Source organism: Delphinapterus leucas, chromosome 10 (genome assembly GCF_059928025.1).
Source record: "Delphinapterus leucas isolate spDelLeu-1000000601 "Yukka" chromosome 10, BTC_Dleu_Yukka2, whole genome shotgun sequence".
Lineage (NCBI taxonomy): Eukaryota > Metazoa > Chordata > Mammalia > Artiodactyla > Monodontidae > Delphinapterus > Delphinapterus leucas.
The window spans coordinates 78,781,759-78,808,104 of NC_143138.1; the positions used below are offsets into that span (position 1 = coordinate 78,781,759).

The 26,346-nt window shown below is 41.2% G+C and overlaps 1 protein-coding gene across 1 annotated transcript in view; it reads left to right on the forward strand.

The window, feature by feature from the left end:
- The window catches only part of SYNPR (synaptoporin), a 52,911-nt gene extending 38,923 nt beyond the window's left edge, over positions 1 to 13,988 (forward strand). Inside the window, exons 3-4 of the mRNA XM_089919889.1 lie at positions 9,344 to 9,535; positions 13,731 to 13,988. Coding sequence (XP_089776015.1) covers positions 9,344 to 9,535; positions 13,731 to 13,988 — 450 coding nt within the window. The remainder of the gene's footprint in view (positions 1 to 9,343; positions 9,536 to 13,730) is intronic.
- Positions 13,989 to 26,346: the final 12,358 nt, after the last annotated feature.

Genomic DNA, 26,346 nt, shown 5'->3' on the forward strand with positions numbered 1-26,346 from the left:
CCATTAACTGTCTACTATTTCAGTTGAGGAAATAAGGACCCACAAGGTCAAATAAACTACCAAAGGCTACGCAGCTGAGAACCAGCATAAATGAGGCTCGAACCCGGGTCTGTCTTCTCCCCAACTGGCAGAGTGAAGCCAGCATCGATGAATCCAATAACCATCCTCTCGGGAAATGGCTTCTAATTTGTAATTCAAATGTAGTATTTTCCCTCGTTTTCACTTTGTATGGTGAGCGGGGAAGTGGCGAAGGAATTTTCTTAAGTCAGGCTGAATTTAAGCTGTGGATGGTGAAGTGCAGGATAATTTCCTCGTTGGTATTTTAGAAGTTCTTCGTCTTAACCATCTGTTGCAGGCTGACAGATGGGTTGATATATGACAGAATAATGGGTCTTCAATTCTAGGAAGGCAGAAGCAATGCTTGAAAAATAACAGTTCTTTTCATGAACCTAACTGTGCTAACACCGCTTGCTCACTTGCAAAAAAAAAAAAAAAATGTCGGTGGGAGGGAAGTGTGAAATATAATCATAATCATTCCCCTAAACAGAAAAGTTTCTCACAATTGCCGAAGGTCAAATCCAGTAAAATATGCCTACTCTAAAATTATACTCAGGTTTTCAAATCCAGTTATTTGAAAGGGTATACGGGGGGATAGATATAAAGAAAAATAATAAAAACAAACCCCCCAAACCCTTCTTCCATCCCTTTCTTCCAGTCATGTAATTTTTTATAGGCAGCCAGTGTTAGGAGTTTCTTATATCTTTGAAATAATTTACAAAACGTGAGATTTTTGAAATCCAAATGATTTCCACTCTGGGTGACTGCCAAATGTGAAGTCTCTTCCCTTTCTTCTTGCATTCAGTGGCTATAGATGAGAAGTCACGCCAGACGTTTGGCTAGGCACAGGGACACAGGTGGCTAAGACTGTTCCATCCCCAAGGAACTTACATTCCAGTGAATGAGGTCAATATATGAACAGAATTTAAATAGCACATACTGTGTGCCTTCTGAGAATGTAGCAGTGACCAACGTAGCCCAGGCAGAACTTCTTCTTCAAATGGCCTTTCGTGTCTTAACACAATTATCCCAGTTCTTTTCTATCATGTATTGTAACCGGATGATATATTCACACACACGCACACGCACACAGACAGGGACACTCCTGGTCGTTGCCAAATAGGTTTGAAGCTCTATCCACAAAGAACCACTGACTCGAACTTTAGACTGTATTAAGAAAATACAAAGTTTTGGCCATATGAATTTAACCTCAGCAGAGTGAATGTATTTTTGAAAGAACATCAGAATACAGAGTGGGGAGGGGGGGAAAAGCAAATCATTACAGCTGAATTCATTGTCAAATATCACTGACCATGACATAATCAGGCCATGTCTATTGAAGGTTACATCACCTTTACCACCTTCATAAATGCAACAGTGAAAATACTCCAGTCTCCATGATTAACATTTGTATTTAATTTTAATCCTCACACCAATCCTGTAAGGTAGGCACTCCCATTCCATGTTACAGATGTCAACACTGAAGCCCAGAGAATTTCTAAGTCTGTGTATTATTTCCAGCCGTGCATAGCAATTCTTCCATGTCCTATCTGGAGATATCTCAGTAAGTGTAGAATAGTAAGTTAATAATAGGATTATGTTTTCAAAGGAGTATTTGACAGCCTGGATTTATCTCTTCAGCAGTTCCTTCCCACTCTAATATTATGTAATTCCAGAGAAGCATTTTTTTTTTCAGTTTCAGGGAAGGTGATAGCAAGAGAGCACAGAGCAGGGTTCAAAAAGGAGCTGACTTGTTTCAGAAGGTGGCCCCTAAAAGGTCTGCTAGCATTTTCAGAGTCACAATTTCTCAGTGTAGCTTACTTGAAATGATTTCCTATAAAACGTATCCATTCTTAAATATAGGTTGGCGGTGGGGCAACTTAAATTTTTAGACAGTTTAAGAAATTACTTTGGATTGCCTGATATTTTAACTATCCATGTCTCTACTGTTTGCCATTTTATGGAGGAAAAAAAGTAGTTGTGTGTCATCTGTTTTTTTAAAAGTGTGTTTGTGCTATCACATATATGTGACTCCCAAGTCATATCTATCTGTCTACCTATCTATCTGTTCACACATTGAAAGAACATTGTAGTCCAAGGTACATGTGAGTGATGAAGTTCAAATCGGGCTGCTTTTGACTTCAAGCCTCCCACCGCGTCTCCTATATACTACATTTCCTCCAGATGTTTCATCTATATGCCGCCTGACATGTGGTGTTTTCCAGATATGTTTACTATGCCCAGATGTTTCACGTTAAGTGGACAAAGCTGGTTAATTGCTTAAACCTTAGTATTTTCATCTAGTTGCTTCAATGGCAGGCCCAAATGTATTTTAGAAATGCTAAATAATACATAAAAATTAAAAAGGTTGATAAGATGCTCAATAAGCATCTCTAAATCTCCAGACCTATCCTTGACTAACTCTACAAATATGATTTTTCCCAATTATTTTTAAGACATCTAAACTGGTTTCAGCAGTTGCCTCGCCTCTGGTCTAAGACTTGGGCATCTTACTTGTTTCTGTACTTACTGGTAGAGGTGTCAAAACCTGTATCCAACGATTTGGAAAGAGTGTCATTTTCTACATAAGCTAGCAACTCACCTGGAAACAGTAGCATCCCTGGTTGTTTTCCTAGGCTTTACAAACTTGTAGAGTACAAGGGTCCGGAAAGGCAGGAATACTCTTCTGCCAACATTTAGATATATAAGCAGATCCATCCTAGATCTTTTTACCCCTGGGTCTCACTCTGTTTATTGCTTAGCTTTCTTAGAGGGAGAGAATTACAGGTAAGCAAGTGCAGAAAGCTGATAGCCTCAGCAGACATGTGGGCCACCAAAATTCCCAATAAGCAAGCTTCCCCGCCTCCCACTCAAACTTCCCTCTTGGTCCTGACCAATGTCAACATGCATCCTTCTTGGGCATAGATTAAGCAGGTAGTAAAGAGAAGCCCAAAGCTCCCTCTACACAAAAATTCATAGGCCTTCCAGATAAGTCATTTTGTAGTGTGTTTATTATTCAACATGAGTCTGCTTTGAGAGCCACCCAAGGGACAAACCTAAAAGAATTCTGGATACAACCAGATCTGTGCAGCTTTCCCCGTCCCTCTAGACTGGCCAGTGACCCACACGCATTTTTTGTTTGTTTTAAAAACACCAAGTCCCTTTCCTGCAAAGCCATTATCACCATTTGCAATTACACATTCTTCTGTGGTTATGTGAGTCAGTTATTCTCCTCCAACAGGATGAATACTGAGGCCATGTCTGTTTTTATTAACTACTGTATCCCTAAGACCTGGCATCTAATTGGTTCTTACTAGAGATTTGTTGAATGAATGAATGAACCACCTAATTTGACCATCAAAACCCACTAATACACTTTTCTATACTGTTATATATTTAATTATTATGTATAGAATTTGCCTATATATGTGTTTGTGTGTGTAAATTCATTGAGGGCTTACTCTGTGTTAAGCACTGAGCAAAGCATTTTATTGAATTAACTCATTTATCCTTAGCAAAAACCCTATGAAAATATATGTTATTATTGCCCCTTTTTACAGATTGGAAAACTGAGGCTTAAAGGGTCCCAGAGCTACTTAGAAAGAGTTGAGATTTGAACCCAGGGCTACCAGATTCCAAAGACTGTAGAGTGAACTACTAGGTGATTCTTTCCTAAAAACCTATATATAAGACCTACCTCACAAATTCTTGGTGAAGAAAGTAGAATAAGGTATGTAAAGTTCTTAGAACAGTGCTTGGCTTATAGTAAACACTGAATCAATAGCAGCTACTTCTAGTAACATTATTACTATTAATTTATTTTGAGAAGTTATTAATTTTCTTATATTATTATGGACTTGTTTGGAAATGTTTGTGCTATTTGTAATGAAAGGTTTAGGCTGGATCGATTGGAATTCAGAGCAGGTTGTAAGGAATGTTTTTAACCTGTGATTTACAACAGCATTGCAGAAAGCTACTGAAGACCTTGCCATCTACTCCAAGATCGCCAAACAGCCAAGAACACCTCCTTCTTGCACCCAGATTATGAAATCAGTTGTCTCTCACTGAGCTACAGGGAGAGATGCATAAAATTTTTTTTTCTTTTCATAAGAAAAGAAAACAAGAAGAAACAGGAGGCCTCAGTTCCACAGCTGAACAACCACAAATCAATTGATAAAGTTCTCTGGGAACAGACTGAAAAAGTGCAGTGTGTCGATCATAATCGAATTTAACTTAAGAGAAAAAGAAATGAAATCCTACGTTGATTCTCCAGTGTCAGCCAGATTCTTCACATGTGAAACCAGATGACTGATTATTACTCAGCCCCTGTAACAGAACCACCCCATCCACTGCAGCTTTCTTTCTGCAAGATCCTGATTAGCTGATAGTGTATCTGGCAGTAATAACATAAAACAACCCAGACAGTGCAGAAAGGGCAAAGATGTAAACCACCTGAGGGCCGGGAACAGTTCTTTGGCCAGTGTTTGCCAGCCCCTCCTCCATTTTTAGAACAGTACCCAGCCCAGAGTGGGAAAATAATCAATACTGAACATATGATTGGGAAAAGGGACAAGTAAAATGATGGACGAATGAACGAATCAATGGGATTTGGAGTCAGGTCTGAGTTTGGTACCCAATTCCTCTAATCACTTACCTTCTCTAAGCCCTCCTCCTTCATCGGTAAAATAGAAAAACTGACGCTACGCCATAGGGTTGTGGTTAGGCTGAACTGAGGCTAAACGTGTAAAGCACATCAACCTCAGGCCTGACACACGGTGCGCCCCCCATCAAAGCTGGTTTGGAATATAATTACGTTCACCTTCTGAGGAGAGACACAGACTTTGAAGCCCTGCAAACCTTGGTCGCAAACAAAGCTCAGCAACTTAGTGACTCTCAGACCTCCGGCAACTCACTTGATCTTTCTGAACATTGATTTTCTCATCTGTAAAGCGGGGTCAACAATAGCCACTTCAAAGTGTTATTATGAGACTTAAATGAGCGATACATGAAATACACAGTGTCTGGTACGTGGTAACTGCTCTGTAAATGATAGCCATAAGTATGAATATTGCAACTTAATTTTTATTATGAGTCAATAAAATCATGGGCCTCTAAAAGCAACAGAGTGCTTTTATAATAGATTAAGAACACAGACTCTAAAAAAAAAAAAAAAAAAGAACACAGATTCTGATATATGTATATGTGTAACTGATTCACTTTGCTGTACACCTGAAACTAACACAGCATTGTAAATCAACTGTCCTCCAATAAATATTATAGGAAAAAAACACAGATTCTGGAGCTGAACTCCCTGGGTCCGAATCCTGGCTCTGCGTCTTTCATGCTGGGTTTAAGTAATTGATCCCATCTGTAAAATGGGACTCCATATTTCATCCCATTTCACCAGTCACCATCCTGGCACATGTGGTCAGAATAGAGAGCTCAAGTCAGACTTTTCCCCTACATCTAGGCTGAAATGTAGCTCCCACTTAGTGGAGCTGTTTCTGTGGGCCCATCTCTTCCCTTGGCTGCCAGTACCAAAAACCCAAGCCTCCCTTTGGTCATTGATCTGCCTTCAGTCCTCCACCAGACCACTGGGGCAATGGATTATGCCATCCTATCAACCTATGTAAGAAATCCTATAGGCCAGGACAGATGCAACAGGCGAGATGGCTACCAGGGCCATCTCAGACTCAAGTACTAAGAAAAATTGTGACATTAGTGACCCAAAACAAGACAAAGGGCATCACTTTCAGTGGACCCTCAACAAGTGCTTCCACTTGTTAATTGTGGATTGGTGTTATGCTGTCCCATAGCACATGTGACTGTTGAACACTTGAAATGTAGGTAATACCAAATTAAGGTGTGCTGTAGGTATAAATTACACCAGGTTTTAAAGACTTAATACCAAAAAAAGTAAAATGTCTTATTTATAATTTTATAATGCATGAAATGATAATATTTTTATATATTGAACTGTATTATATGAATACATATGATGTATTAATATGATTAATTGCACCAATCTCTTTTTGCTTTTTTTTTAATGTGTTTACTATAAAACTGAAAATTATATATGTGACTCACATCTCTGGCTCCCATTCTATGCCTATGAGATAGCACTGGGTTAGAGTCTCAGTGTTCCCAGCCCAGGATGTGGCCATGCAGATCTTTCCAAACCTCAGACATTCTCTGCCCTGCTTCTGTCATGTGGGCCAGAAATTATTTACTGTTGTTCTTTAAATTATTTGGTAACTTCAATAAAATTTATTTTTTAAGAAACTCCTGTACCACTCCTGGATACAGAAATCCAGCATTATTTGACATAATTAGAAGATAAACATAGAAATGAATCATTAGAAAATAAACAGTACTGTATTCCAGCAAGGTACCATTGTTTGCCTGAAGGCTCTGAGCCTGGGGCCAATTTTCTTTGATAGGTAGGTATTAAATATTTGTTAAATAGGTGTTAGAGACATATTAACATCCAGCTGAGACTTTCTCCTTTACTACTCAGATTACAAGAGAATCCTGAAGGAGAAAGCATTTCTTCCTCTGTAGCTCAGTGTTATTTATTGCTATGTCTGTGTCTCCACAATTAGGTAGCCCAAATTTCAGAACACCTGGGCATAATGGAAAACCACTCATTAAACATGGAGCCCAATGTCCTGAATTCAAATCTCTGTTACTTATGACAACTCGGACACATCATTTAACTTCCCTGAATCTGTAAAATGGATGTAATTGTCTTCGCCCTCGTGCAGTTATTGTGAAGATCCAATGATCTTCTGCCATAGTGTGTTAAAAACTAGACATTCTCTAGAAGTCAGGTGTCACTTTTATTAGTGTTCCAAATGAAATAATGAAATAAATCTGTGAGTGGACCCAGAAAGTTATCCCATCCAGCCACTGCTTAGTGATACTCTCTTTGAAAAATCCAAAGCTCTTCTGTGAGCTGAGCTTCTATCTTGCTGTTTGATTTCTGTGTTCCCTGATTCACAGCTTCATTCTGGTATTCCTGAAAGCTGACTTAGCAAAGTGAATCCAGCTACACTGAGGGTGAGGGTGAGCTCATGATACGGCACAGTTGTCAAGCCAGGCACTAGTTATAAGGAAAGTATTTGACCTGTGTTTCAGTTTCCTCCTAAGAAAAGCAGGGCTAACCTCAGTACCTTGCTGTAAGGCTAATGATGTCTGTAAGTGGTTAGCAGAGTGCCTAGCATATAGGAAGCACTCTAAATGTGATAGCACATTTAATGTGACAGCAGCTGTTTCCTAAGACAGCCACTAGTTTGGGACAGCTTTTGATGGACGCTCTGCCCTGTCCACCATGTTCTGTGTCCAAGAGGTGACTTGCATGGATCACATGGGGTTCCAATTGGGTTTGGCCAATTGGAGGGAAACCGTGGGTTAAATCCATTTCACCTGCCTTCCTTAATCAAGGTGGTTTTAAGACTTGCCTGTCCTCCAGGCAGAAGGAACTTGGAGTCAGCTGTGTCTAGTTCCAGATGAGCTGGTCAAGAGAGTATGGGACCAACAACCCTTCAACTGGGCATGCGCCAGTGTCCTCTAGGTGACCTTTTGGCGTCAGCGTGTCGAAAACGCCACGTGCAGAGGCCTGTAGCCTCGTGACGCCTGCGCAGAATGAGGATTCCTGCACCTTTTTCCAATCACCTTTCCCCACGCCCCGCACGCCTCTGCCCGCCCTGCTGCTTTGTTCCTCATCCCATAAATACCCCACCACCCACCAGCCCCTCGCCTTCTGGGGGGTGCGTGTGAGATTTGTTCTCCCATCCCTGCGCTTGGCTCTATCGCGGAAAAAAATCTTTTCTTTGCTGCAGTCCTAGGCCTGTCGGGCTTTTGGCTTGCTGAGCATGGGGCAAAATGAACCTGGTTTGGTAGATTAAAGAATGGGAGGAAAGTGGGGTCAGGGCTTTGCTCCCACATCTCTCCCTGAATGTAACTTCAAACTTAGGCTTAGCAAAAGACCAAAAAATAGTTGAGGCTAATTTATACTCTAGCTAGAATTTTGACATAGTTGCCAAATTGTCACACTTTGCTCAGGTATAGAAAACTTGGCCTGAGGCTGCTTTCTGAAACTTTTGATGCTAAAACTCTCAATTCTAATGACATTTATTATTTGGTCTAATTATAAATCCTGGTGCTGCTGTAAGGACAAATAGGGCCACCTGAAGTTCTGTCTGGGCGAGCCATTGATATAATCAATCAGTGCCTTGATCACATTGCCATGCTGTTTTTATTTGGTCTAATTATAAAATATGTTTTAAAATATACAAGTTTATATAAAACAAAAGTCATCTTTAACCCTACCATTACCACCTGGTAAACTCCTATACAGAAATTTATAGAACCCAACTGGGACCATTTTGTATACTCATTTATTCTTTCATTTATTTTCTCAACAAATGTTGCTGGCACCTCTTCTGCCAATACGCAACAATAAGCAAAAGAGACAAAGGCCCTGCCCTCATGGAGCTGACCTCTTACTGGGGAAAAGAGGCAAACGTACACATTTTCACTCCTTACCACCATCCAGTGAGACAGATACTGTTATTATCCCAATTGACAGAGGGTTAAATTGAGGCTTCAAGTATTAATAGTTTAGCAAAGTGCCTAAGGTCACAGCTAGTAAGCAGCAAAGTCAGGATTCAACCCCAGGCCTATGGATGATAGACTGAGCTTTTAACTCATATGAGATACCTTAGTACAGTATACCATCCCTCTGTATAAAATGGTACTGGGGGGAAAAGGGTTGCATTAGCTCCCCAAAATAACATATTTACTCCAAGGACATAGATCCTGACTTCAGCCATAAAGTTTGTTTATGGAAAGTGATTCATTTCTACTGTGTCATATTTAACTTAAGCAGGACCTCAATCTTTTTAACTTAAGGTACTTGTTTTAAATAAAAACATGAATGTTCCTTAAAGCAGACAAGAAAAGCAGTATAGAATAGTCAAGTTCACTGGTTCATAGTGCTGTTGTTAGGATTAAATGAATTAATACATGTAAACTTGGAATAATACTTCACATAATAAGTGCTCAGTAAAAGTTATTATTACTATTGTGATTTTAATAAGTCTGTTTTCTAGAAATATAAATACAGTACCACAAAACTTTCTTTTATTCATTTCTCAACATGGTTCCAATGCTATGGGGTCTTGGAATTTTTCAAAAGGCAAACCAAAGAGTTGTATAAACGAATCAATTTGTTTCTAGAACTCACTTTTCTCTTCCTGTTTTATCTTTCTGTTTGTCTCTGTAGGACTTCATCGTCACTGTAGTCTTTTCTTTCTTGTGGTTGGTGGGTTCATCAGCTTGGGCAAAAGGGCTGTCTGATGTCAAGGTTGCTACGGATCCCAAAGAAGTATTGTTACTGATGTCAGCTTGCAAACAGCCGTCCAACAAATGCATGGCTGTCCACAGCCCTGTGATGTCCAGCCTAAACACTTCTGTGGTATGTTTCCCTCTATGCTTTACCTCCCAAATCTTTGTTTGCCGGTCACAGGAGTCAGAAAAACATCTCAGGAGTCTTCTGGGGAATTTTGCCTCTGAAATGAGTCCAGTCTAAAAGGTGATAGTTCACTCCACAGGCAAGATGATCCTTTGGCCTTCCAGTTTTCTACCCATAGACTTTAATGCTGCCAATTAAAGAGTTCTTAATAAGAGCCCAGCAGGTACTGGCAGCTGTTGCTTGGATGACAGTCAAGTCAGAATTCTAAGCCAGAAGCAGATATAAAATCTAAACTTTAAGTCTAAAGTCTGCCAGAAGTTGAAAGGAATATTTGATGGCATAGAGGTTTCCTGGAAAGAAAACACTGTTCCAGCCACACATAGTTAGAATACACCCAGTTGATTGTCTAGAGAAAAATACGCAGACCCAGTAGGGTACAGATAGAAATGCAAAGTATAAAAAATACCTATAATAGTTACGGTAATTTTTTTAATCTTTTCCATGCTTCTGATTTAGTTGCTTGATAACTTTGGAAAAGCCAAACTGTATTCGTTGAACAGTCAAATATTATCATCAAGTGTATGGCTCTTACAGGGAGACAGAACACCTGACAGATAGCAGGGCCACTAAATTGGATTCTTATTTTATGAGTATAAGAACTTGTGTTACTCCAAAGAAAGAAACTGTATCTGAGAAACAGAAGCTAGAGTAGCAGCAAAAAGCAGTAGTTACCGAATAGTAGAGGGCTCAGTGTTTGATAAAGGATCGACATTCTTTAGCCACCCTTAAAAATTAATTATCTTTGCTTCAAGGTTAACTTATGTTTCTACAACTTTCTGGAATTTAATCTGAGAAGGCATTTAAGAAGGAAGAAGTGTGGCTGATCAACTGCTGCTGGTTTGACTGTGAATCTTGCCTTAGTAATAAGATAGTAAGCATTGAAATAAACTATATATTAGGGTCTCACAGTAATTTTTATTTACTTCTGGCCCCAGCTATGGATGAATACTTCGAGGTGTACATTAAAATACATTCTACTACTTCTGTAGTTTGTTTACAGGCAGTGCTTAATAAAAGTTATTATCACCCTGACCTCAGAATCTAAGAGAACAAAGATAAAATCAATCAGTGTGTTTGTTAGTTCTTCTAGTAAATTATGACATCCTGCACGGTCCACTTAATTCTGCTTCTGGTGTCTCTAATAAGTTTAGACTAGGAGATGCAAATTTTGAATGAGAAACAATGTGACGTATGTCTTAAAAATCAAAAGAAGAATGGACGGAAAGCAAAGCACGTCGTGTGTGGAAGGGCAGGTCAGGTGCTGTTATGGTTCTGGATCTGTGTTTGTGTGCTCCAGTTCCTAGTGGCAGAAAACTCCATTTAAACTGGCTAAAGCAAAACAGTCTTCGTATCCCTAAAATCCGTTCTTTGGATCCCACTGCTGGTACCAATGTCTATATGGGGTATAATGGTTGGGTCACAAGTACCAGAAACGGACTAACCATCCATAATTTCTACTTCTGTTCCTCCAGCTTCACGGAAGCAATGATGGTACATGTCCTCAGATAATCTAGATGTCTTCTCTCCATTCTTTCTCATGTTATGTACTGTGTTTTTCAGTCTCTCTGTTGTCCCACATCTAGGCTAGAATCAAAATCCCTACTCTGATTTCAGTCGCAACAAAATGGCAAGAACAAATTCGAGGGCTCATGTGCCCCTAAAATGTGCCAGACAAGAGATCGGTGATACCTCTGTGATGACGATAAAACATCACCGCTCCTTAAATAGGCCCATGGCAATGCCTTGTTTATGTACTTACTTTTAAGTTGCATTTCCCTAATTTCTAGGCTCTTCTCAAGCATCCCTTTTTTAGAGACGAAGTAGCATCAGGGGAAAGGGAGGGACCAAGGAATAGAAAACAGGTAAAATTATAGTCCTGGGCAGAGCCATCCCTTCATATCTGAAAAGATTCCAAGATCATTTTTTCTACTCATATATCAACCTATACTTACAGAGGTGTAATTTAATCAAGCTCTCCCCTTTGATGGAAAGTATCCTAGTTATTGTACACATGGTTAAAACGTCCTATATGTAAATTAGAGTTGTGTCAGTGATTACCTAATTCATTTTGATCATGCAACTATTATACTAAAAGTACCTTATTTGTGTTTTGTATCTCCTTCAGCAAGGAGCCTAGAACATGGCACAAAATTATGTTAAATAAATCTCAGTTAAGGTTAAAGGAAGACAAAAGGATGGGATGGGGAAAGAGAAGAAGGAAGGGAGGGAGGGAGGTCTGGATAACCCAGTCTTCAATGCGATTGGTTAGCCGCCTAGATGCTCAGTTTGGGCTGTTGACACCTCAAGAATATGGCCTCAAAGCCCTGCTTCAGTTTATGCCTCAGCAAAAGAGTCAACTGAATACAATTCATGGAAATATTTTAGAAAGTGATTCATAGCATAGCTTAGCAATCAGTAAGCATTTACTAACGTGTCCAGCACTGTCTACCTGCTTCACACACATCCTCTTTAATCCTCACAACTATCCCCCAAGGAAGGAATAATTGTCTCCATTTCATAGAATTTTTAAAATGCTGATGTTCAGAGGCTAACTGCCTTGTCCAGAATCATAAAGCAAAAAATTGCAGAGCCCAGGCCACTCGAATTCCAAAGCCAGAGGGGATGGCTCCAAGACTGAGATTCAGGTAGTGTGTCCTGATCCACTTGCTGCTAAAATTTTGAAGTTTGGAGCCCATGTTTCAAGCCCCCGAAGTCCTTCACCTTGACTACCTAGCCTGCCACTCCCACCCCCAGGGCACTCTGAAGCATCCCACCATCCAACAAATAAGGGATAAATTATTTTGACACTGCAAAGGACTTCTAGGAGCCTACTCCAGAGCTATGGCCTCTGCCCAAGTCCATTTTGTTTGGTCACCATCGTGCTGGAGTGGCTATTAAATATACTTTAATGTCATCACAGCTTTGTGTCACACTATCATTGTCTGTCTCCAAAAGCGGGCTGTTAAAACTGACTGCCTTGCTGAATTCCCAGTCAACAAGTCCGCCTTGGAAGAGGCTGGGGAACAACTGTTCTGTTTGGGCCTCTTACAGAAGCAAACAGTTCTGCTTCCGTCAAACACTCAGGCCCCAGGGAAGTGATACCCGGTCCTCTGGCTCACCAAGGACACCCTTCTGGAGAGTGAGAGGAGTTTCCATAGGAAAGTCTCATATTCAGTTCTTGAGAAAACATTCCATACCTCTCTGCAACCTGAACTTTATTCAGAGTGTGGTTTGGGCATTCACTTCTGACTGTGAGAGGCACAGAAAGTACAATTATTCGAAGAAGCACAACCTCTGTGCACACTACCATGCGTGTACTTGTCTGCATTCCACCTGTACCATTGCTTACTCCATACTTTTTTTTTTTTTTTTTTTTTTTTTTGCGGTATACGCGGGCCTCTCACTGCTGTGGCCTCTGCCGTTGCAGAGCACAGGCTCCGGACGCGCAGGCCCAGCGGCCATGGCTCATGTGGGATCTTCCCGGACCGGGGCACGAACCTGCGTCCCCTGCATCGGCAGGCGGACTCTCAACCACTGCACCACCAGGGAAGCCCACTCCATACTTGTTAGGTTGACTCATTTTATTTATATCATTTCAATAAATGGAAAAATAGTAACTCTAGCATTAAAGTGAAGGTAACCTTATAAATTAATGCACCATCATTAAAATGAAAATACTCAACCCTGTGTCCCCTGAAGATATCTTACACACCATGAGGATTACCTCATCCGGGGAGGTAGTGATGGATTAGGTAGGCGCTCTGTCTATGGAGTTAGATGGAACAGGGCTTGTCCCAGGTCTACTACTAACCACGCCATGTGACCTTGAATAAAATCCTTATCTTTGCTGAACCTCAGTTTTCACATCTTTAATATGGGTATAATAATAGCACCTTCTTTGCCTAAATGAATGGATATACATAAAGCCTTTTATGCAGTGCCTAACATGTATTGTAGCAAGCCTTCATGAAAAGTCAGATATTCTAAATGAAACAGTGACTCCAAATGTGAAATTGGAAGAGGCCTCCACATTGAGGTAAAAAGTGACCTTTTGTGTTGTGAAGGATTTTTCTGAAACTGAGATTTTTCTGGGGTTTCTGTCCAGTCTGTCAACTCACTTGCTTTGATCCTCCTTCAGGTCTTTGGATTCTTGAACTTTATTCTCTGGGCTGGAAACATCTGGTTTGTTTTCAAGGAGACCGGCTGGCATTCCTCGAGCCAGAGATACCTTTCAGACCCAGTGGAGAGACACTCCAGTAGCTATAACCAAGGCGGGTACAACCAAGACACCTATGGATCAAGCAGTGGGTACAACCAGCAGGCGAGTTTGGGGCCATCCTCGGATGAGTTTGGCCAACAGCCCGGTGGCCCTGCTTCTTTTACCAATCAGATTTAACAGGGTAGTGTTGGCATTCTTCCAAACACAGCCTCACCACCTTCCATGTCAGTGGCAGGAGAATTTTTTAAGAGTTTCAATCAGTTATTAATTCAGGGAGTGTTGAATGTAAATAAGAGATCTGTTAGTCCTCATTAAAGCAGAAAGGCCTGGGTCGTGATGAATGGTACTTAGAGAAGAGATGACATGAGGAGATACATGATTCATCAAGATGGCTGATTGGAGAGTACCTTGTTATATACACAGATACTTTTATGGTCGTTTTGTATGCGTGTTGAGATAGTAGAAGCATTTTGTAGCTTAAAGTCTCTGGTATGTAATATGCATAAAGTAAATTAAACAGCACTGAGTTTTCTTACGATTTTTGGCGCGAAAGGCATTTTAGTGATTTTCTCTAATACTGTTTGGTGCATCACAACGTGCATGTATTATTATTTTTTAGTTGCAGACCCGGTAGAATTGTGAGTCTCTAAGTATTGCTTTCAGACAATTACTATGTATTTTTTTTTATTTGATGAATCAGTGCTCATATGATTTAGTGCATGAATAAGCATTTTCTCACAAAATGAACATTTGAACTGTATTTATGAAAATTTTCCAGTTTGTACCACGTATTTGTTAAATGGACGTTTACAGAAATATATTCACCACTTTGTATACTTGCAAATTTGTCTCTCTGGCTTTATCCAGTTCTGAATGCATTGTAACTAAGATTTGGGGTTTTTGTTTTTCCCTGATTAGTATATATTCAGTGTTGTATATGGAAATTGCCCAATATTTATGCTATTTAGTTAGCTAAATATTTACACTCTTGTAACTTTCTATGGTGTTTTGTGGCTTTTATTCTATGGACCATGAACAATGGGCCCAATAACTATGAGTGTGGATGGAGTTTTGTTTCCTTAGAATAATGGAGATGTAGGTATCAGACACCATAGTCAAGATAGTGTGCTAACATGTTAATTTATGAAGGATAGTCTGTGGAACCTACACTACCAGCTAAACTTTTAAATCCTGTTTATTTGTAAAGCTAATACGTCCTAGATCCAATTATTAAAAATTCTCAAGTCTTGGCTCAACTTACAAAGTCTGATTTGAATGTTACCCGTAAATTAAAAATGACTTCCTTTCTGTCATTAAATATTAAATATTTCTCATTAAATATTCCCCAGAATGTATTCATTATCAAGAAAATGTTAATCTTTGCCTGTTTGTCTTAACTCAATTGAAAAGCCAGGGCCCAACAGTGAGAGCAAGCTGAGCATCTGTATTTCCAGATAAAAGTCGTTATCGATGTATAAACTCATTGTGTGATCTGTGATGTTGGAAATACTTTAGGCCAAAACGGCTGTGTGTCTTAGATGGTATGTATAAACCATTTCTGGATCCTGTTGGATAAATCTGTATCGTGATATCTCTTTGACCTTAATAAAGTTATTGCATACCGTGCTGGCTGGATAATGGAGAGTTACAGCAATAGAACCTGGTGAGCTTGAACAATGAGAGAACAAAGGATAAGTGCACAGTCTTCCCAGTCTCTCACCCTGACCTTGCTTTATGAGCCCAGGGCTGTTCATTGATTGATTCCGTCATTCCAGGACCTCCTGTATACCCACTGCTCTGCCAGGCACTGGGGATACAATAGCGAAAGCAGAAACACGCCCCACCTCAGGAAGCTTACATTCTATTGAGGAGACAGACAGTAAAATAATCATACCCCAGTTACACTATGTGCAACAAAGACACAGGATTCTATGAGAATGCTTATCAGGGGGACTCGAGCTGCTTAGGGGGAAGTCAAGGAGCTTGAATCTGCCTCAAGACAGCGCAGAATTTCACAAGGACATGGTGGAAGGGAGAGTATCCCAGGCAGAGAGTAGGCTTGCAAAGCTCTCAGATGGCAGGAGACAGGATGGATATGTAGCACATAATGTGTGAGGGGGGCTTTGAGAGAGGTGTCGCTGCTTATTGGAGCGGGGGGGGGGGTGTCCCGCTTGGGCACCACGGTCAAGAATTCTGTCTTTATCCTAAAGAAGCTAAGGGAAAGCACTGAAGGATTTAAGCAGAGGAGGGACGTGATGAGATCAGCATTTTGACAAGATCTTGGTGGGTGCGGGATAGAGTGGAGGACATCCTGGCCTTTGACCTAACACCCATTAGGCAGTGGGCTGGGAGTGGGAGAAGGAGAACAGGCATGAGTTCTCCGCCCATCCACCTCTGATTTCTCGGGATAGCGGCTGGATTGGACTGCTTTCTTCAGCACTGTCCAGGGCACAGAGTGGCCTCTGATTCTTTTTTTTTTTTTTTTTTTTTTTTGCGGTACGCGGGCCTCTCACTGTTGTGGCCTCTCCCATTGCGGAGCACAGGCTCCAGATGCGCAGGCTCAGCAGCCATGGCTCACGGGCCCAGGCGCTCCGCGGCATGTGGGATCTTCCCGGACCGGGGCACGAACCCGCGTCCCCTGCATCGGCAGGCGGACTCTCAACCACTGCGCCACCAGGGAAGCCCTGGCCTCTGATTCTTATGCTGTCATGAATTCTCCAAAGTGGAGAAATGCTCAGAATCACCAGTTCTTTTTACCAACCTTAACAGTCCCATAATACATCGGGGCTCTGTCATGGAAAGCACTATCCACCCTGGTCCAGATAGAGACATGCTTCCAGAGTCCACTGCAGATTTGCAGTAAAATGCTGCTGTAGTCCAACGGGGATTTCGTTAAGCTGGTTTTATTCCTTCTGGTTCCAAGAAAAGAACAGTAGATCTGGCCTTTTGAAAAGGAGAGTAATCAGTGTGGTAGGAGACCTTGGGTCTATGTTTCCAGTAGACCTCATTTGGCATCGAAGCCTCCCTGCTCACTAGCTGTATTTCAGGATGTGACTTCACCTCCTGAGCCTTCGTTTCCTCGGAGGAGGTAAAGCATCCAAATAAAAAGAGTGGGCTCTGAGATCCCGCCGCCTGGGTTAGAATCCCTGTGCTGCCATCTACTTGCCTGTCCTTTGTCTTCCTCCGCGCCTTCTCCAAAGCCCAGGGACTTCTCTGGAGCCACAACCTGAAGGCAGGTGCACCCTGGAACGCAGGGGAGTTTACACCCTAGGGACCACCTTCAATCACTGGGGATCGTGGGCAGGTCAGTAAATGCCTTTGCAAGATGCTAAACTCATTCATTCAGTTCCCCTGTCTCTACAATGAAGATAAGCTCTGCCTCATAGGGTTGGTATCAGGATGAAAAAGGTAAGCCGTGTAAAGACATCATAGCAGCCTCTGGCATACAGCGGGCACATTCTCAGTCCGGGTTCTAGGTAATTCTAGGATGCAGGACTGACAAGGCGGGAGAGTGAGACAGGAAAGGAGGAAAATCCATCCGTTAAAAGAGCACATTAGTTGTTGCTGGTAAGACCAATAGGAGCTCAGTTCCGTCAGGATCTCTGACTAGTGTTCAGAGTGGCTCCAGCAATTTTCAAGCAAGGGACAAGAGTGGGAATATTTATCTCCCAACCTCCATCCCCTCAACTGGTTGAGAGTTGTCCAAAGGGTTGATAACTTTCCCACATTTCCAGGTTGCACTTGCCTATAGACTGAGCAGGCTCTTGTGACCTTGAGTCCTAACAACTATTAGGCAGCATGCTGGCTGTGGGAGGAGGGGAACTGACATGAGTGCTATCACCGCCCTCCCCTTCCCCATTTACCCCATTCCCGGGGACAGTAGCCTTGAGGAAGGATGAGGCGGGAGCCACAGAAGGTGCAGGTCACTGTCAACGTGAGCAGGAACTACCCCTCACAACTGCGGCTGAAGTTAGAGACTGGCCAAGAGAAAACAGCACAGAGCATCAAAATCACCTACTACAGTGATCAGTGATGGATGAATGTTACTATTATTGCTTAGAATGTAAGATGGGAACGCAGATAATCCTGCTTCATAGGGTAATGACAAGAACCGACCTGGTGGTGTGCGGGAAAGGTTGATGAACTGTACAGCACTCTACAAATATTAGTTGTCTATTGAATGTCTACTCCACACTTACATAAGCCTGAGATTTTATAAGTCAAAGACTTCTAATCATAGTGAGGTGAGCAAAATACAGCTCCTGGCATCTTGGAGCTCACACTCAAGTTTGAAAGGCTCAAATAATGGACAAGTAATGCCAGGAAAAATACTAGAACTTGTCCCTTTCCTAACTGATTTTTTTTCCCATTAACTCCCAGTCTACCCAGCATATAAATAAGACTTTAATTTCAGTATGCCATGTGATTTTTATCTGGCTGTCCAAAGATAAGAATTTTTAATAACAACTATCAAGTAACAACTAACATTTATTGAGCACATACAGTGCGCCAGCCACTGAGCTAAGCATTTTGCATTTAACCACAACAGCACTATGAGATAGATGCTAGCAGTACTCCCACGTATCAGGTTAGAAAACCAAAGGTCAGGGAAGTTAGATAACAACAAAATCCTTGTGAGTACCTTCACTAATAAAAATCATTCTTAATTGCTACTATCTACTGAGCATCTAGTCTACACAGAGAACAATGCCACACGCTTTATCTCCACTTTCCTATTTAATGCAAGATCAGGTACTATTTTATACCAGTTGAGCAGATGAGAAAACTGAGATTCATAAAGATCAAGTAACCTCTTAGCTCAAGATGACTGAGGTGGAAGTGGGAAGACGCCAAATTCAAATCCAGGTCTCCGCGTCCAAAACAACTTGCTCTAAACCTTGTTAAACCACAACAGTGCAACCCCCCACTGTTCTCCTACATTTTAAGCCAAATGTGCTTTGTCCAACTGGGGTACATTCAACAATAACCCAGACCATCAAGTGCTTCATTTGACCTTCCATAGGGATGCTGAGTCCCTCATAGATATAAGGATAGATTTTGTCAGAATCATTTGCCAACGTGAATAAAATCAAACTCGATTCACTAAATTCATTAAGTCATTGAGAGTGTGAAAGGTCCAGCTGAATGAAGAATTATTTCTTAACCTGCTTGACTTGGAGTCTGAGGCTTTGCTGGGTTTTCGGGCTCAGCTAAATTCTCCTCAGAGCCTGTTGGCAGCAAGTGCTTCCAAGAACGGCCCTGGCTCCTCCAGTCCTCTCTGGGCCTCCATGAATAATGGACATTGGACATTAAAAGGCCAAGATGAGAACAGAAGAAGGCTTCCTGGAACTCCTGTGTTTCTGTGGGAAATATTTTAAGTCCAGTTGAGTATTTTCCTTAAAGGGGCAGGCCCCCTGGTTATCAAACAAAACACTTGAAGGAGGTTGTAATAAGTCTAATAGGTTTCCTGGTGGCTGAAAAAGGATTTGCCTTTGAGCCTCTGCTATTTTATTTATATTTTCATTACCTGACCTCTTGGAGCTTAAGAGAATCTAACTGGCTTGTGCTGTGAACTTAGACTCACTGGCTCATATGAACTTCAAGTCATCTCCCTACTTACTAGAAACAATCTCATGTGACGTTACTTGCTTTCATGCCACTTTGGTGAGCGAGAGAAAAGCAAAATACAAACTCAGTAGTTTTCCTTACTTCCAGTATTTTCCCTTCTTGCCTGTGAATTGACATTTCTCCTGATATCATCTCCCCTGGTCTCTTCAGACCTTCAGGTTTCTTCTGATTGATCTCCACTATCATGTTCCTTCTAGAATGTGATACATTTCATAGCCTACACGTTGCCCTGAGCGTTGCTGTCCTTTTCTACAAGTCCATTGTTAATCTCGCTCTCTGAAAGCTCCTAGACCTTCTGTGAAAATTTCACAGTGAGAAATGACATACATTTCCACAGAACTTCGCAACATGGCGCCACACACACTCAGGAGGAACACGTTTTTAAGCACAGTCTCCTCAGAGGAGACCTGAGGTCCAGATCTGTATTCTAGGAGCTTAGAGCTGGGTCACATCTTTAGGCATTGGTAGATGTTGTCATTAGCTTTTTCAGCGTTAATTGATCGTGTAAATTCCTACCAGCAGTGGGTAAGCCTCAGCTTGTAGTCAGATAGACGTGGATTCCTATCTTGGTTCCATCATTGAAACCAGGCTGTGTGATCCTGGGAAAGTGCCCCAAAGTCTCTGAGCCTCAGACTCTCATCCATACAATGGGAGATAAAGATATCAACCTGTTTGTTTTCTCTGACTGCTGAAACAAATTACCACAAACTTAGTAGCTTAAACAACACGAATGTATTATCATACTATTCTGTAGGAGAAACCCAACAGAAGTCTCACTGGGCTAAAATCCAGGGGTGGGCTGGACTCTGTTCCCTTCCGGAGGCTCCAGGAGACAACGCATTTCCTTGTCTCTTCCATCTTTTAGAAGCCGTTGCTGACGACCCTCTTTCTCCATCTTCAGAGCCAGCGAGAGCAGGTCAAGTTCTTTGCGTGTTGCATCACTCTGACCTCCTCTTGGCCTCTCTTCCACTTTTAAGGAAGTCTGTGATTACATTGGACCAACCTGGATAATCCAGGATAATCGCCTGATTTTAAGGTCAACTGACTAGCAAACTTGATTCCATCAGCAACCGTAGTTCCCTTTGCCACAGAACCTAACATATCCATAGATTCCAGGGATTAGAATGTGGGCATCTTGGGGGCGGGAAGGGGAGCATTATTCTACCTGCCACACTATCCCACCAGTAAAGGGTAAAATGATATCACGTAAGCAAATTTCATAGCAGATTCACCTCGTCAGAGTGCTCAGTAGCTGGTAACGATGATTAAAACTGATAATTGTTCCAATCAGTAGCATTACCTTTTCTGTGAGAAAATGACCCAGCCTGTAGCATTAATGTAGGGCAACTGACGGCTTTTCAGTGCTCGGGTATTGAGAGACCAACTTTGACAGCGTTCCCATCAGGTAGCCAATGTTTATCGCATTCCCTGCTAAGGTGCTGGAGTAGATTAAAAGGCATTGTTTACACATGCAATCCTTGAGGTACTAAACATTCCTTCAGCCCAGCTCACTGCTGGAGAAACAGCTGGGTAAATACAATGCTTGCCTCAATGTACTTACAGCCCAGTGGGAGAGATTACATACAGACCTGAAATTACATTATGTATTCATTTGTTTACTTGTGCCTTAGATCTCTCCCGCTCCCATATAAACTCCACTAAGGGCTGGGACTTTATTTACTAGACTGGACACACCTGTGTCCTCAACACCTGGAACAGTACCTATACTATACTAGGTACTCAGTAAATATTTGTTGAACAACTATAATGTGATACATTAGAATATGCAAACTTAGAGGTGATATAACAGATCGACTCGCCAGAGAGGAAGAAGAATCTTAATGCTCCTTTGAAGTTTCCAGCATGTTTACAGATAGCTCACAGCGGGGCCGGCAACTCTTGGCCCTCATGACTCACCGACTCACATTCCCCTGTTTGCAAACTACACCACCCCCAGATCGCAAGCCAGGAATGACCTGAAGCCCATAGGTTAAGGACTATCCATGGCATCGTTCCTGTCCCTCTGTACCACTCACCCCCCAATAAGCAGCAAGTAAGCAAATTGCAGATATGGATAAGCCATGGAGGAGACGAAAAAGAGGGATGGAATAAAGGATTCCTGGAGGGGTGAGATGTTTATATGGAAGCTACAGGCAATCACAAAATGACCATCAAAGCACAAGGGTCATCTCTTCATGGTACAGGCACTCTTAAAAATTAAATACATTTTGAATGTGTTCCAGTACATAGAGCCCTAAACTCAAAGTTACACAAAACAAATCTTACCTTTACCACACGAGACACTCTGTTTTCCACTAAATTCGATGCCATCCCACTCCACGGTACTTCGTTTGTTTTTTAATGCTGTTCTTCGCTCACTTGACTCACGTGCACTAAAGGGTCCCTAATGGTTCAGCCAGGTCATTAGAGTCTCCATGACACACACAGTTTTGACACCAGATCAGAGGTGTGGTTTAGTGCAAAAGAGCAAAGCTTAGAACCGAGAAGATGTTTATCCTGGTACTAACCAGTTTGCCACGACTCCTTTTCTTCCCCCAAATATACTGTTGCATCCAGCAGAGGCTTCAGTTGTTGGGAAACAAAGAATAAGTGGGGAGGTTGCTTTGTTGACATGAGGGGATTTCTGGGGTTCAGGAGAGACTAAGGCAGGGCTAGGTACATTGTAACAAGGGGTTAAAGAACTCACTAAAAATCATTTCTTTTTCCCCAATTTGGAGTTGTGTGGGGAACAGAGAATCCTGAAAGCCTGTTGTGTGGGAAAGGGAAGGAGAGGCTGTCAACTGAACCACTGAAGTTGGGCAAACAAACCCTCCCCCGAGTTGTAAAAAGTAGCAGCCCTCCTCCAACCAAGGGCTTCCCAGGACCTCAGAGGTCTCATTAGCGCTCCGGAAGCACCGCCAGCCCAGGACAAAGGTGGGGCTCAGCAGGCGCTCCCTTGGGGGGCCTCTCCCTCCTTCACTACGTGGTTACTTCTTTTGGCAACTCAGAGACCTTTATTTTCTCATTTTTTTTTTTTTGTGGAAAGTAATATAATCAGAGGTCCTCCCCTTCTGAGCCTCCCAGACTGCACCCCCAGAAGCAACCATTGTTCTCAATTTCTTATGGATCCTTCCAGAGATGGACCATGAAGATGTAAGTACACATATAATCCATTAATTCTCAACGGGGCAGTATTGCCCCCAAAGGGGTGAAACTTTTTTCCATGAGGGCAGAAATATCTTACTGTTTATGTATAAAGTGCAGATAATATGGTACATAAACAGATCTAATATCTGTGATATTAAATTTTCACTTGGAGGGGCATTAGGAAAAAAATATCTTAAAAGGTTCCTTACAGAAGATGTTATGAAAAATAGGTTAAGAAATGCTGGTATAATTCCCCTTTCTTGTGTACATGAGAGGCAGTATGCTGCCCTGGTGTGTCCTGTTCTAGAAGACAGCCTGTCTTGGTCTTGGGTTTCAAATTGTGGTTTGAATCCTGACTCCAACACATATTAGTTGTGGGAAGCTGACCATGTTTCTTAATGTGCCCTGCTTTGGTTTCCTCATCTGTAAAATAGGGGTAATAGCAGTCGTAACTACCTACCTCACAGGGTAACTGTGAATATGAATGAGTTAATGCACGTAAAGCACTTAGAATAGTGTCTGGCACGTGGTCGTTACTCTGTAGATGCTTGCCAAATCGGGATTCTTCCACTGAATAGTATATCTTAGAGGTTGCTCCATATTCCTTTTAATGGCTGCATAATATTCCCTTGCGTGGACATACCATGATTTATCCAGACCAGGAGTGAGCAAATGATAGCCCACAGCCAAATGCAGTCAACTCCCTGTTTTGGTAAGTCACGTTTTATGGGAACACAGCCATGGCCATTCGTTTGTACATTGTCTATGGCTGCTTTCACACTATGACAGAGACCTTGTGACCCACAAAGCCTAAAACGTTTACTGTCTGGCCCTTTACAGAAAAAGTGTGCCAAGCCCTGGTTTATTCTCTACCAAATCAATTCTCTACTATTAGATCAATCTTCTGCTACATCAAGTATCACAGCAACTGATATCCTTGAACACATATCTTTGAGCACATTTGCAAGAATATCTAAAAGATAAATTTATGGGAGTGGGTTTCTTGGGCCAAAAGATATGTATATTCTTAATCTTCATAGATATTTCCAATTCCTTCCCTATAATTGATATAACCTCCCTAGAGGTTACATCATTTATACTCCCACCAGCAATGTACAGGCATACCTTTTTTTTTTTTTTTTTTACAGATAATGATAACTACAAGAGGTAAATATTTTTTTAACATCTTTATTGGAGTATAATTGCTTTACCATGGTGTGTTAGTTTCTGCTTTATAACAAAGTGAATCAGTTATACATATACATATGTTCCCATATCTCTTCCCTCTTGCGTCTCCCTCCCTCCCACCCTCCCGATCCCACCCCTCCAGGCGGTCACAAAGCAGCGAGCTGATCTCCCTGTGCTATGCGGCTGCTTCCCACTAGCTATCTACCTTACGTTTGGTAGTGTATATATGTCCATGCCTCTCTCTCGCTTTGTCACAGCTTACCCTTCCCCCTCCCCATATCCTCAAGTCCATTCTCTAGTAGGTCTGTGTCTTTATTCCAGTCTTACCCCTAGGTTCTTCATGACATTTTTTTTCTTAAATTCCATATTATATGTGTTAGCATATGGTATTTGTCTTTCTCTTTCTGACTTACTTCACTCTGTATGACAGACTCTAGGTCTATCCACCTCATTACAAATAGCTCAATTTCGTTTCTTTTTATGGCTGAGTAATATTCCATTGTATATATGTGTCACATCTTCTTTATCCATTCATCCAATGATGGACACTTAGGTTGTTTCCATCTCCAGGCTATTGTAAATAGAGCTGCAATGAACATTTTGGTACATGACTCTTTTTGAATTATGGTTTTCTCAGGGTATATGCCCAGTAGTGAGATTGCTGGGTCATATGGTAGTTCTATTTGTAGATATTTAAGGAACCTCCATACTGTTCTCCACAGTGGCTGTATCAATTTACATTCCCACCAACAGTGCAAGAGGGTTCCCTTTTCTCCACACCCTCTCCAGCATTTATTGTTTCTAGATTTTTTGATGATGGCCATTCTGACTGGTGTGAGATGATATCTCATTGTAGTTTTGATTTGCATTCTCTAATGATTAATGATGTTGAGCATTCTTTCATGTGTTTGTTGGCAGTCTGTATATCTTCTTTGGAGAAATGTCTATTTAGGTCTTCTGCCCATTTTTAGATTGGGTTTTTTTTGTTGTTGTTGTTGTTATTGAGCTGCATGAGCTGCTTATAAATTTTGGAGATTAATCCTTTGTCAGTTGCTTCATTTGCAAATATGTTCTCCCATTCTGAGGGTTGTCTTTTCGTCTTGTTTATGGTTTCCTTTGCTGTGCACAAGATTTGAAGTTTCATTAGGTCCCATTTGTTTATTTTTGTTTTTATTTCCATTTCTCTGGGAGGTGGGTCAGAAAGGATCTTGCTGTGATTTATGTCATAGAGTGTTCTGCCTATGTTTTCCTCTAAGAGTTTGATAGTGTCTGGCCTTACATTTATGTCTTTAATCCATTTTGAGCTTATTTTTGTGTATGGTGTTAGGGAGTGATCTAATCTCATACTTTTACATGTACCTGTCCAGTTATCCCAGCACCATTTACTGAAGAGGCTGTCCTTTCTCCACTGTACATTCCTGCCTCCTTTTTCAAAGATAAGGTGACCATATGTGCATAGGTTTATCTCTGGGCTTTCTATCCTGTTCCATTGATCTATCTTTCTGTTTTTGTGCCAGTACCATACTGTCTTGATTATGGTAGCTTTGTAGTATAGTCTGAAGTCACGGAGCCTGATTCCTCCAGCTCCGTTTTTCGTTCTCAAGATTACTTTGGCTATTCAGGGTCTTTTGTGTTTCCATACAAATTGTGAAATTTTTTGTTCTAGTTCTGTGAAAAATACCAGTGGTAGTTTGATAGGGATTGCATTGAATCTGTAGATTGCTTTGGGTAGTAGAGTCATTTTCACAATGTTGATGCTTCCAATCCAAGAACATCGTATATCTCTCCATCCATTTGTATCCTCTTTAATTTCTTTCATCAGTGTCTTATAGTTTTCTGCATACAGGTCTTTTGTCTCCTTAGGTAGGTTTATTCCTAGATATTTTATTCTTTTTGTTGCAGTGGTAAATGGGAGTGTTTTCTTGATTTCACTTTCAGATTTTTCATCATTAGTGTATAGGAATGCCAGAGATTTCTGTGCATTAATTTTGTATCCTGCTACTTTACCAAATTCATTGATTAGCTCTAGTAGTTTTCTGGTAGCATCTTTAGGATTCTCTATGTATAGTATCATGTCATCTGCAAACAGTGACAGCTTTACTTCTTCTTTTCCAATTTGGATTCCTTTTATTTCCTTTTCTTCTCTGATTGCTGTGGCTAAAACTTCCAAAACTATGTTGAATAAGAGTGGTGAGAGTGGGCAACCTTGTCTTGTTCCTGATCTTAATGGAAATGCTTTCAGTTTTTCACCATTGAGAACGATGTTGGCTGTGGGTTTGTCATATATGGCCTTTATTATGTTGAGGAAAGTTCCCTCTATGCCTACTTTCTGCAGGGTTTTTATCATAAATGGGTGTTGAATTTTGTCGAAAGCTTTCTCTGCATCTATTGAGATGATCATATGGTTTTTCTCCTTCAATTTGTTAATATGGTTTATCACATTGATTGTTTTGTGTATATGGAAGAATCCTTGCATTCCTGGAATAAACTCCACTTGATCATGGTGTATGATCCTTTTAATGTGCTGTTGGATTCTGTTTGCTAGTATTTTGTTCAGGATTTTTGCATCTAT